Raw genomic sequence first — 12,771 nt, forward strand, 5'->3', positions numbered from 1 at the left:
TGAATGGGGATCTAGAACTCCCAAAAATCATAAAAACAACAAAGGTCAGTTATTTGAGAAACTATTACGAATAGCAACAATCAAATTGTCATGGAGAAAGAGAAGAAGAAAAAACAGAGAACAAAATGAGAACCTAGTGTATTTCTCGCGAGATTCTCGTGTGAATTTTGAGATTTCAAGCTGCAATCATTAACTAAATACGTTGGCAACTCCCCGCAAAATGCGTTCAAAGGGACAAATCTCCCTCCCGCATGTACAAGTCCCGACATGTTAGCTCAATTATTCTAGAGTGTGCGTATTTATATCCGTCAGCCGATTTCGAATCGCACCGTGGACGAAAGCCCTTACCGTAGTTTTTGATCCATGAACTTTATTTTTACATCCTACCCTTCGTAAATAATACCAAAATAACTGTCTAATGCAATACTTTTTTGGAATTGAATGGTTCAACAATGTTAAATTGAAATGCAAACATCTATTCTATAGATCTTGATAAGAAGCACGTTTTTCGAATACTATTCTACCCTTGTTAAAAAAATAAACCATTCCTTGGTATCGGTAATACATTTCAGAAATATTTTCTCAGAATAAAAGAGAGAATTCTCCAAGTTTAATTCAACCATTAAATTTTCCCGAGAGAAGGAAAAGCGCAAAGAAAAACTTACTTGGGTTATGTTTTGGAATGTAAGGGGTAAGTAGTCTGGTTCGTTTCTTTTCATATCCTTTTTGTGTGATGTCACCTGAAAATAAAAATAATCATTTAGACTCCTGTTGGTTTAACAAATTAAAAGTTCTGCATTTCCAGGTGTCAGCGCAAATGGCGATGACGTGGAACTTTTTTAATCAAATATGGATGAAATAAAAATGTTATTACAACGGAGGAATTATTTTATCTGGTTAAATAGATGCATCAGTATTATTTATTTTGATTCTTATACGAAACAAGTCTGTCCATAATCAATTACAAATAGAATTTTAAGGTTAGGAAATAGGAAATAGTCGCTGGGGGTCAAATCTGGTAAAGACGTTGGAAGGCCAATCAATTCGAAATGCAATCACCGTCTTTGCCTTTTTCGGAGCTTAAACAACTTTCCCAGCCCCTAGGAAACGTTCATTCCAATTTGCTTTCGGTTTGCCAAAATCGGTAAAGTTTTCGAATTCATAATTCTTGCCTCTTCTATCTTCTAACCTTAAAACGATGATCTTCAAGTACCATTTGGTGAACGTTTTCGATGATATGGTTGGTTGTCATAGTTTTTCACCGTCACAAAGGCTGGGCGTCAATGAGCCCGAAAAATAATGATACAGAGTCTCTGTACATAGTGTCCAGCTCCTCTTTCACTTGCGAAACCAACATTCAATATGAGCTCGATACTTCATTTTCAAAAAATCTTCACATCGACCCAGTTATTCGATTTTAAAACACTGATCTTCAAGTTGACTTTAATTGAAACTTCACAGACAACCCTTGTAAAACACAAAACGATTGATGTTTCCAAAAAGCAAATTATATTTTCTCTTCTTTGATTGCTAATTAGATTTTCTGTATTTCATGTAGTTATCAGTAGAAAAATCAGCTAGATTCGTCTCAGTCTTGTTCTTGCAGAAAAAGAAAGACTAAGACCAGCTTTTGGTCCACAAGACCAATACCAAGAGCAGTACAAAATTTATGCAAGACCATAAGTTAGTATTGCAACATTCACTTAAAACCAAAACCGACTTTTGCGAGCTTAGTCTTGTAGTTGTAGAAAAAGCAAGACAAGACTAAGTCGAGCTTTAGATTCACAAGACCAAGACTGTAACCAAGACCTAGCAATGCAAGATTTCTACAAGATCAAGAGCTGTATGGCAAGACTCTTGCGATCTTAGTATTGTTCTTGTTGAAAAGGCAAGACAAGACCAAGTCCAATTTTAGGTTCAAAAGACCAAGGCTACAACTAAGACCTGGCAGTACAAGATTTTCGCAAGAACAACAGCTTGTATGGCAAGACTTACGCAAGTCCAAAACCGAGCATGCAAGACTCTTGCGGTCATAGTATTGTTCTTTTTGAAAAGGCAAGACAAGACTAAGTTCAGCTTTAGGTTCATAAGACCAAAACTATAACTAAGACCGAGCAATGCAAGATTTCTGCAAGACCGAAAGCTTGTATGGCAAGACTTACGTAAGTAAAAAACCGAGCATGCAAGACTCTTGCGGTCATAGTATTGTTCTTTTTGAAAAGGCGAGACAAGACTAAGTTCAGCTTTAGGTTCATAAGACCAAAACTATAACTAAGACCGAGCAATGCAAGATTTCTGCAAGACCGAAAGCTTGTATGGCAAGACTTACGTAAGTAAAAAACCGAGCATGCAAGACTCTTGCGGTCTTAGTCTTGTTTTTGTAGAAAAAGCAAGACAATACTAGTTCACAGCTTTAGGTTCACAAGAACAAGACCAATTATGCAAGACTCTTGCGGTATTAGTTTTGTTTTTGCAAAAAAAAACAGGATAAAACCAATACTACTTTTAGGTCGGCAGTATGAGACTGTTGCCGGTTTTTTGCAATTTCTGTTAGTTCTTAATATTAGAGTCCAAATTTGAAACTCAACGTTTACGATAAAAGTTCGACTTTTGATCTGTTTCACAGCAAACATGGTATCGATGAAGATATCAGATGTCGAGGTCTTCCTATAATTCAGATCCGTAGGAATAATTTTTCGGTAAAGTTTGACCGGACTATAAGCAAAAGCTGTATGCTTGAGTGGAAACAATTAACAATAAAAATAAATACGCCTGCGCTTTTTATGGTAGGGTATATCAAATCTGCATAATTGAAAATCATAAATTATTTGGACGCTGATTGCAGAAATTTGCAATAAGGAAACTATTCGGATTAAGAAGAAGAATAAAACGGAGATGAATTACTGGTAGTCAAGGTATTTGAAAAATCCTTTCCTGTTTTGTTTGTGATATTTGTTATACGAAAAACAACTTTTTCGACAAGTTATTCATCTTAGAAAGGTTAGAATAACAAAAATTTTTCATGATTTGTTCGACGTATATATTACGAATCACGACTGGATTTGAAACTTTACTTTAGCTCCTGACAAGGAATGATACTCTGGAAAATAATAAAAATCTTGACAGTGATGGAGTAACTTCTTTTTGCTATTATTGATGTTCGATGCAGAGTTGGTAAACAAAATTGATCTTTTTACTAAACAAATTTCAAATCTCTTTTTTTAATCCTCCTTCATGGAAAATGGAAAACTTCGGATATAATTCGGTTGAATGAATAATCAAATAGAGGGTGTCTTTTGACTTATGTCGATTTCCAAGATAAAACTTTATATTCGAAGTATAGCCTACTTATGGTTTCAACTCAACGTTGAGGAAGCTCTTTGAGACCTTGGTAAAATCATTCTTTGATATTGGATTGGAATAAAGTAAGTAGAAGAATTTCGCCATGGATCTGACGGTCTAAACGTTGGATCTGGTAAGTTCTTCGAACTTATTCCCCGTAACTTTCGCAGTGTGTAGTTTGGCATTGTCTTGTAGCGAGAAATTCCAGTTTCAGTTAACTAAACCTGGATAAAACCTCATACATTTTTAATAACAGCAAGTCGTTATCAGTCCCGATAGCTTGGGTACTTTCATGGTAATCCTCTTTGTCTCTCTCGCGTTAGCCAAAGCATTTACCTCTCCTCTGCTATAAGCTATTTCCATTGCCTAATCTGAAGAGTTTGTCTATCAGCGTTCATCCAGAGATCCTCAGCAGATTTCTTTTTCTTTAGCTCTACAGCCAATGCCATTAGTGCTTCTGTGCTGTACGCTGGGTCGTGGTTAAGAAAGGCATATGTCCTTCATTCTTTTTGCGCTTTTATACTGATGCTCTATCCAACGATCCTTCTTTTGAATACATCCATGTAATAGATCTAATAACAAGCTAACCTTGGTTTGAACCTTTTTGTCCCTGCTGGTAACCTTAAGCTTGAAATTAAAGTAGGTACGTCCGTTGAATCTTATCAGGGGGCATTACCATCACCGGTTTGAGTTCTCATTATTTTATGTCTCTTGCTAATCTTTTCAGTTCATCAAGGGTTTTAATATTATTATTATTATTGTTGATACTTCTGTTTTTCTTCTGACAAAACTGTCAATTTGAGTGTTTTCTTCTCATTTTTCTTATTGATGATTGTTGTTTCATCATTTGTATTATCTTTCTGTTTCTACACTTGTTTTATCTGGTATCCTAGTACTAGGAGGGAAATAAGGCGTGGAAAACCCATATCACCCATATCGAAATGGTTAGTAAAGGATTTACAAAGGATGGGAGTGGATAGTTGAAAATGAAAAACAAAATTGAATCACGTACTAAACTATTCGTATAAATCTTTTTGTTTTTATATCATTCTTTGTAAATTCGCTTGCAAATAATGCTTTTGATCCATTTCAGAAATCGATACTTAAATGATTATTCGAAGAATTGATCCCGGAGGCATTAATAGAACTCGTTTTAATCCAATCATAAATTACAAAGGAGTCGCATCAAAAAAAGCCCTCCAGGATTTTTTGCAATTTCCAGTCTTCTAAATTACCATGTGAAATTGCAGATTCGGCATTGAGAAAATCGGTTAAATGCAAAAAATCAAATCAAAACATAGACGTAGTTACGAAATTTTTTAAAGGGATATATGCAAGACGATTTTTACAGACTACAACTGAATATAAAGTAAAAATTGATTTCGTTTTATAATTATTCAATCTCGTATAACGCTTCTAATTATTTCAGTGATTCTTTTTCGCTTTGAATTCGTTAAATTTCTATTTTAGTCAATTCCGAAAGTGTACGTTGCTGAATCGAGCTCAAATGTGCTCTATTAAAGTAAATCTAGAGTCATCATTTATGTAAAGGATGTTGGATTCGAGAACTGACGAATAAATCGCGACCGGACCGATTTCCGACACACGCAGGGAGAACGAGACTGACAGGATAATGGACTTTTCACGTTGCGACAACCCCGTGAATTATTTGTCAGGTGTTCCAGCTTAAATTTAAAGGAACTCTCTATTGACACAATGATGAACAGAGACAGCTCAAAGTATTAATTGTAATGAATAAATAAGTTGAATTATGTCGATATCAGTAGAACAACTATTTGTAAACTATAATTTAGTAAAAATAGATTAAGATTTTGACATTTTATAGCTTTGAACGGACGCAAATTTTATTATATTTTAAAAATAACAGTTTTCGGAAGTACAAATAGTTTATTTTCGTAAGTTTGGAAGCTACTTTCCATATTTCTGGTTTAACAATTAAAAAAAATCAATATTTATGGTCGACTAGTGTTTCTGAACGCAAAAAAAGTTTATCCTGGTGTTGAAAATTTAGCACGGTTAATTTAGTGCAGAAATCAATACAAATTTCTCCTTTGTTCACTTATTTTGACTTATTAGTCACTTCTATTCTAACTATCACGTCAAACTTTGTGAAGAAATTGATTTTTTGTCGTTCTATTAAAAAAATTCATTAAAACCTCTGTGTCGATTATGAAACGTCCTCTATCTACGTTCTACAACGTCTAATTAAGAATAAGATTAAAGTTAGTTTTGATAAATTTGTTTTGCTTTACTTTTTACATATAGCGATCACAAAATTTGAATTATCTGTCATAATTTCGTTCTATTTTGAGTAAATTTGGGAAAAGCCTCGAGAGGGGTATTATAAGTTATTAGCATAACATTTTTTTTGGGTTCGAAGATACAAGGTCCTTCACGAGGAGCTGAATCGATATAGATATGGGAAAGTACTGCGACTAGGGTTCTGAAAATTTGCTTGTATGTGTTTTCCGAAATGCTCGTTTCAGCTAAAGTAATTTCAGTTTTCTCAAACTTCCGGTTATACCGAAAGTGGACCCAAACTTCGTTATTTTAAACGGAATGCTATGGTTTTCATTAAATTTTTGAAATCTACGCGAAATTTCAATATAACTTTATATAAGGCATCGTATGCCTTAAGTCCATCATTTTTTAATTATTTCACATTTTCGAAATTTTTGAACATATACTAAAAAAATTATATTTCTAATTTTAAGTGAGTCAGGTCTGATATTTTTGGGATTTGGACAAATAACACTTTACAGCTTTCAAAATCTGTGAAAGCCTTGACGAAAATTTATATAGGGTGTTTAGAAAATGGTGCCGAATTTCGCTATCTAAAAACTTAATTTTTTCAAATGACAACCCCCATTTTTCTGTTTAGAATTGGATTCTACGCTTTAAATTAAAGTAGTAAATTCATATATCTTTTGTAGAAACTTGAAAAAACTGAAATCTTCATGGTTTTTAACTGTCGGAGCGACAAAAAAAGCTTACATACCAACAAACAAACAATGAAAACATCTTGACGTTTAAGCGTTGCAAATTTAATTTTTGATACGTTAACTTTTGTTATTCGTTTTTCGCCATCGGCAGGTGATAATCAAAAACCACGAAAATTTCAATTTTCTCAAGTTTATACAAAAACCCTCAATTTAAAGCATAGAATCCAATGGTGGAGAGAAAAATGGGGGTTGCCATTTGAAAAAATTAAGTTTTAGTTTAGATAGCGAAATTCGCCATCATTTTCTGAACACCCTATATAAATTTTCGTCAAGGTTTTCACAGATATTGAAAGCTGTAAGTGTTTTATTTGTCCAAATCCCAAAAATATTAGACCTGACTCACTTAAACTTAGAAATATAATTTTTTTAGTATATGTCCAAAAATTTCGAAAATGTGAAATAATTAAAAAATGATGGACTTAAGGCGTACGATGCCTTATATAAAGTTATATTGAAATTTCGCGTAGATTTTAAAAATTTAATGAAAACCATAGCATTCCGTTTAAAATAACGAAGTTTGGGTCCACTTTCGGTATAACCGGAAGTTTGAGAAAACTGAAATTACTTTAGCTGAAACGAGCCGTTCGGAAAACACATACAAGCAAATTTTCAGAACCCTAGTCGCAGTATTTTCCCATATACATATCGATTCAGCTCCTCGTGAAGGACCTTGTACCTTCGAACCCAAAAAAAAATGTTATGCTAATAACTTATAATACCCCTCTCGAGGCTTTTCCCAAATTTACTCAAAATAGAACGAAATTATGACAGATAATTTAAATTTTGTGATCGCTATGCATAAAAAGTAAAGCAAAACAAATTTATCAAAACTTACTTTAATCTTTTTCTTAATTAGACGTTGTAGAATGTACATAGAGGACGTTTCATAATCGACACTGAGGTTTTAATGAATCTTTTTAATAGAACGACAAAAAATCAATTTTTTCACAAAATTTCGCGTAGATTCCAAAAATTCAATAAAAATCATAACATTCTGTTTAAAATAACGAAGTTTGGGTCAACTTCCGGTATAACCCGAAATTTCAGAAAATTTTCAAAACCCTAGTCGCAGTACTTTCCCATATACATATCGATTCAGATCGTTGCGAAGGACCCCGTACAAGGCGTGCTGTAAAAGGCACATCTGATGCTAGGCATATTGCCACATTATCCTTTTGGTTCTGTAATTGGAAAACAACGACTCTCGTCGAAATTCTATTGTCTTTTAGTAATTAGGAAATTTTTCATAAGCTTCCAAGTTAATTGGTTTTATATTCACAACCTCTTTTATTGTAATTGGTAAAAACTGGAAGGGTTTTTCTTTCAAACAACGATGAAAATTAAAAAGTATTTTTAAACATAGAGAGCATCAAACTGCCAACTAAAATTGTACTAAACTTCTTCTTCAGTTTTCTTTCTGCCAGTATTGAAAATAGGCTTTTCAATGCGCCTTTGTGGATCAGTCACATATTTTTCGGTGTCTCTTTAACCGTGTTGAGGCTCTCCTAATCTAAAAATTTTAGTTTTCAACTTAATCATCCTTAACACGTTGACTGTCACGGTAAGGTTCAGAATTCCGTTTAAAATGACAATTTGATTTAATTATATTATATTATTAAATTTTTATAATTATATTTTTGTTCGTTTTTTAATAAATTTTCTGTTCATGCTAGCCAGCATTGATTTTTTGACAGATAGAAGCCATCTATCGATATTCCGAGTTTAATCGTAGCTGTACAAAAATGGCCACACCGGACGAGTTTCTCGTAGTTGGCAGTCAACGTGTTAATCTCGATAAAAATAATATTCACAGCCAGTCAAATTTCACTGTATATTGGACGAATTTTATTGGAAAACTGTGTAATTAACAATAATTGATAGTCTCGAAGAATGTAATTATAGAATTCGAAATTGCGAGAAAACGATATTTCTTGGTTTCATCCCTGGAAACGTCTTACAACTGAAATGGTAGGGGAGGAAAGGTGTCGTCGAGATACTTTGAATAAAATATACGACTACCAAAGCGAATCTAACATCGTTTTGCCCCCTAAAATTACACGAAAGGGAATTTGAGAGATGCCGAAATGTCTTTATACCGACCTACATATTAAACAGTACTGTTAGTAGAATAATAGCGGGGTATCACGTGTAAGAATAAGTATGAAAATTAACTGCTAGTTAAATTTTACGTCAAACTCTAAAAATTCACACTTTTTCCATTTTTAATGCCACTTTGTGATGGGATGATACTATAAAAGTATATAAAAAATAATGAATTTTCACGTAAAGAAATTTTTTGTGTAATTTCACACCAATAAAAGATAAACAGAGCTAAGGATACAAAAGGATTATACGAAATAATTGTTGACTGTGTTAAAGTTAATTCCAAAAATACCACACTAATATGAGGCTTTTGATTGTGTTAATGATAATATTTTAACCAACAAAATGCAGTACCTCTTGCATGAGTCAAGTCATACCTTACCAACAGAAGTCAGCTGGTAAGGATTGATACAAAGTAGAGTGCCCCAAGGCTCAGTACTAGACCCTGATCTCACTGCACTTCATTGGATCATATCTAGTGACCTAATCACCTTTAAATCATAGCGCGATTCTAATCTTCTCTATTTCAACGTTTCCAAAACCAAAGTTTTATCATATAAAAACACCACCACGTCGTTGAATCTGTAAAATTCTTAGGGCTTGTTGAGGATAAATTCCTTGAATTGGGAGTTACATATTACCGCCTAAAAACTAAGTTCCTTCTACTTTGCGCCGAGATCAGTTTCCAAACAACTGAACTTATCCACCTCGGACTAAATAGCAGGGCTCATTGCATGGACTTCTTTAAAATATTAAAAGTTCTGACTCTTCCTTCCTTATTCATCTTTGAATCCATTTGCCTAATTCGTAAGCGCGCTTCTCCAATTTCAGAAACAGCTGACCACTTAAAACCTTTACCTACCTACTCTACGTTCAGAATTAGTTGATGGCTCAATATATTTTACAATGCGAAAAAATGCACAATCACTTGCCAATTGAAATCAAATCATCATTATACGTACCATGTTTTCTTGATGTTCGAGCAACAATCAAAGTTTTAAAATTGGACCAAATCGATGTGTATGTTATCCAAAAACATACAATGCATTGGAAAAAATCACTATTTATCGCTATCGGATATAAATATTTCAAAAAAAATTTGTCATATCACAAAACGGAAACAAATAAACTTACAGACAAAAGATATTCGAATATGACATCAAAAAACATCACTGTTTGATGAATATTTTGGGCTATCGCTTCATATTTATCTAAAAACGAAGTTGTTTAAGCTATAACCGTTATCGTCAAAAGCTATACGTCGTTGGTTAATAAATTCTACTCTGATAAAGGTAACAACATAATATTGGACGAGCGATTTGAAGATATAAACGTCTCACGTAGCTCTAAAGTGAAATACCCACTAATATATATGTTTGTATATGTCGTTACGTTGCTCTGAAGAGTCGCAACAACGTCGCAACTAGTCGCTAGTGGACAATCCTCCAATTTCAACGGATCGGAGGACACTAATATCACGTAATTTAACCCCAACTGTTTCTGGTAGTGGTTGTACGAATGAGTCACAATCCAATTCTTAAAACCAACGAATTGTCTTGGAAAATTGCGTGTTTGGTTTGCGAACCTAGAGAACCGAGATTTTCTCTTTAGTTTTTTGAAATTCTAGTACTTTAAACATAATTTTTGATCGAATTGATTTATTTCTCCAGACTAATTAATTATTTAGCTACTGTATTTTGAACATTTGAACACATTCATCAACGAACACATATATTAATAACGTTTCTTTCGTGGTAAAGTATATTTAATCTAAAATAAAAACCAAAAAAAAGTATTAGTTGCTTCGAATTTCCGTAGCATTTTAACTCAAGATGAATGGATAAATCAAGTTCAAGAACCTCAATAAAAGTAAATGATATTCATATCTGGGATGGTGCGCGTTTCTCAAATAGAAACAACAACAGGATGAGTGAAATACGATAACACTTAACGCGTCCCGTGGGTACATAACAATAATAGCTGAAACAAATAAAAAGCTTGAAGCCAGCCGTTGCTGAAAGACGTCGTTAACTTTTCAAAAGAAGAATAGAAAACTCCGCGATAAAAATTTGTGAATTATCTCGACATGAGAGACGTATAAGAGCTCAAATTTTGTTAGAACTACTTCCTCGGAGATATTTTTCAGATAAAACGTCATTGAGAAAGAACGTATCATATGACCGAACAAAAAATTATAAACACAAAGAAAAAGTTATAAAAAGAAAACAACTTACATAGTAAGTTGTTTTATTTTGATAACACTACCCAATATGAAAAAGCTTTGGACTGAAAAATAGCCTATTATTATGTATTTTCATTTACTAAATTCAAAAACTACAATGAACAGTTCTAATAAAATCTATTTTTAATGCATTACATTTTTCATTATCTATATTGTTTTGATCACAACATTTCTTTATAGAAACAGTTGGCTGCATAATTTTGTATGAATGTGCACGTTTCAATGTCTGTAAATTTGACTAGAATGGCTAAAAGATGTACAAAGATCAAGAGATTTTGCTACGATTTGCCGACAACCTACAACAACGTAAACCATTGATATTTTTGTTCAACACTAATAGAAATAATTCAATACCATCAACTATTCGATAAATTTCATATTTATGAGTTGGAACTAAACAGAATCCGAATGATCCACCTTAACAGACTATTCACAGACTATTCACAGACTATTCATAGACTATTCACAGACTATTCACAGACTATTCACAGACTATTCATAGACTATTCACAGACTATTCACAGACTATTCACAGACTTCGTTTAAAAGCTGAGTGGTAGATTGGTTCCGTTAACAATCATTACGTATTCTTCTTCTTTCAGTGCATGCTTCGTTCTAATGAAGGTTGGCAATCATCATTTGGAATTTCTCACGATCCTCAGTCATGCGTATTAGATTTACGGCTTCACGTACATGGAATCAATCTCGAAGGTTTTTCAACCATGAAAATCTTTGTCTACCCAGGCCGCGCTTGACTTCTATCTTCCCTTCCATGATCAGCTGTAACCTATACGTCAAAGTTTTCAAATTTGGGACGCTACACATCCATATGGGATCCAGGAACATCCAATGCCTTTAGAAAAAGTCCCTGTTTGATGTGTATGACGAATGAATTGAATTGGATGATGGTTTGAATAGGATGGCGGTACTCACAATATCCATGTAAAGACAACATCGATGGTTTGATGAAAAGTGCTTGATCCAGCTTTTCTTAAATTCCTTTTTACTTGCTTCATAACAGGAACCGTCTAGCTTCCACGACTAATAGTTGATGATATCCACCTTGCACCTATAAAACTGGGTTTAAACAACATTTAACCAAAGTTTGAACCAAGAAAAACCGGGAAAGGAAAAAATTTTCGAGATTAAATCAAAACACTTTTTTGGTTCTCAAATTGGTTAATTCTTTAATCGAATTAGTTTCAGAAGAAAGAAAGCCTGGGGGGAAATAAAAAGGAAGGGTTTGAAAAATGAATCATGATTCGGCTTTTACGATCTAAAAATTTTTGTCGAATTACTGCTGGTTTGAATGTTGGAAGACAAAATGAAACGTTCTTTTAAAAATACAGTGTTGACAGCTCTAAATCTTCTAGTTTCTTGTAACACAAAATATATATTACTAAATGGTCTTGATTTTAGGTCTCTTCTGTTTTAGAATTATTGTTTCTCAATAATTTTTGGAAGGAAGACAAAATTTGATTTTTCAACTTTCTTTTAAGTCTATAAAAATATATTTTACTTTATTAGAGTACTAGAAATTGGTCTACTCAACTCAAATAAGGCGAAAAGCAGTTTCAAAACTCAAATTTCTTTTTTATCAATAATACTTGTAAACTTTGGCAACGTTGTTGAGATTACGTGCATTTATTTCCATAATATAAGAATTTATCAACATGGAATAGAAAGCAAAAACACTCTTTATTGCTCCATTTGATTGAAATTCTATTTTAGGATTTGTGTACTCAGCACGTGTAATTTTTCGATTGTTACTCATTAAACATTAAAGTTTATTCATCCATTGAAACCGTGAATCATTTCTCGATGAGCTGCGTACTTTATAAATCACGAAAAAATATTTGAACGAAGGAAGCACAAACTTGTGAACTACGATGATTATTGAAGGTGTTATAAACAAGTCGGTAAAACCACAGAACTCTTTTATGGTTAATTAAATTTGCGAGTAGAAAAGTAATTTATAAAACCGACAGCAAAAAATGGAAGAAGCTTGATTTATATGTAATTTGGACGTTAACAATCCAAAGCAGGAGCTTCTAAGGAAGC

At 33.3% G+C, this 12,771-nt stretch overlaps 1 protein-coding gene across 7 annotated transcripts in view; it reads right to left on the reverse strand.

The window, feature by feature from the left end:
* Positions 1–12,771, reverse strand: part of LOC130452930 (disco-interacting protein 2) — a 266,446-nt gene that overhangs the window by 27,496 nt on the left and 226,179 nt on the right. For all 7 annotated transcript variants that reach the window (XM_056792470.1, XM_056792469.1, XM_056792468.1 and 4 more), the window contains exon 2: positions 666–740. In XM_056792470.1, the coding sequence (XP_056648448.1) occupies positions 666–740 (75 nt within the window). The remainder of the gene's footprint in view (positions 1–665; positions 741–12,771) is intronic.

This window comes from Diorhabda sublineata, chromosome 2 (assembly GCF_026230105.1).
Source record: "Diorhabda sublineata isolate icDioSubl1.1 chromosome 2, icDioSubl1.1, whole genome shotgun sequence".
NCBI classification, from domain to species: Eukaryota; Metazoa; Arthropoda; class Insecta; order Coleoptera; family Chrysomelidae; genus Diorhabda; species Diorhabda sublineata.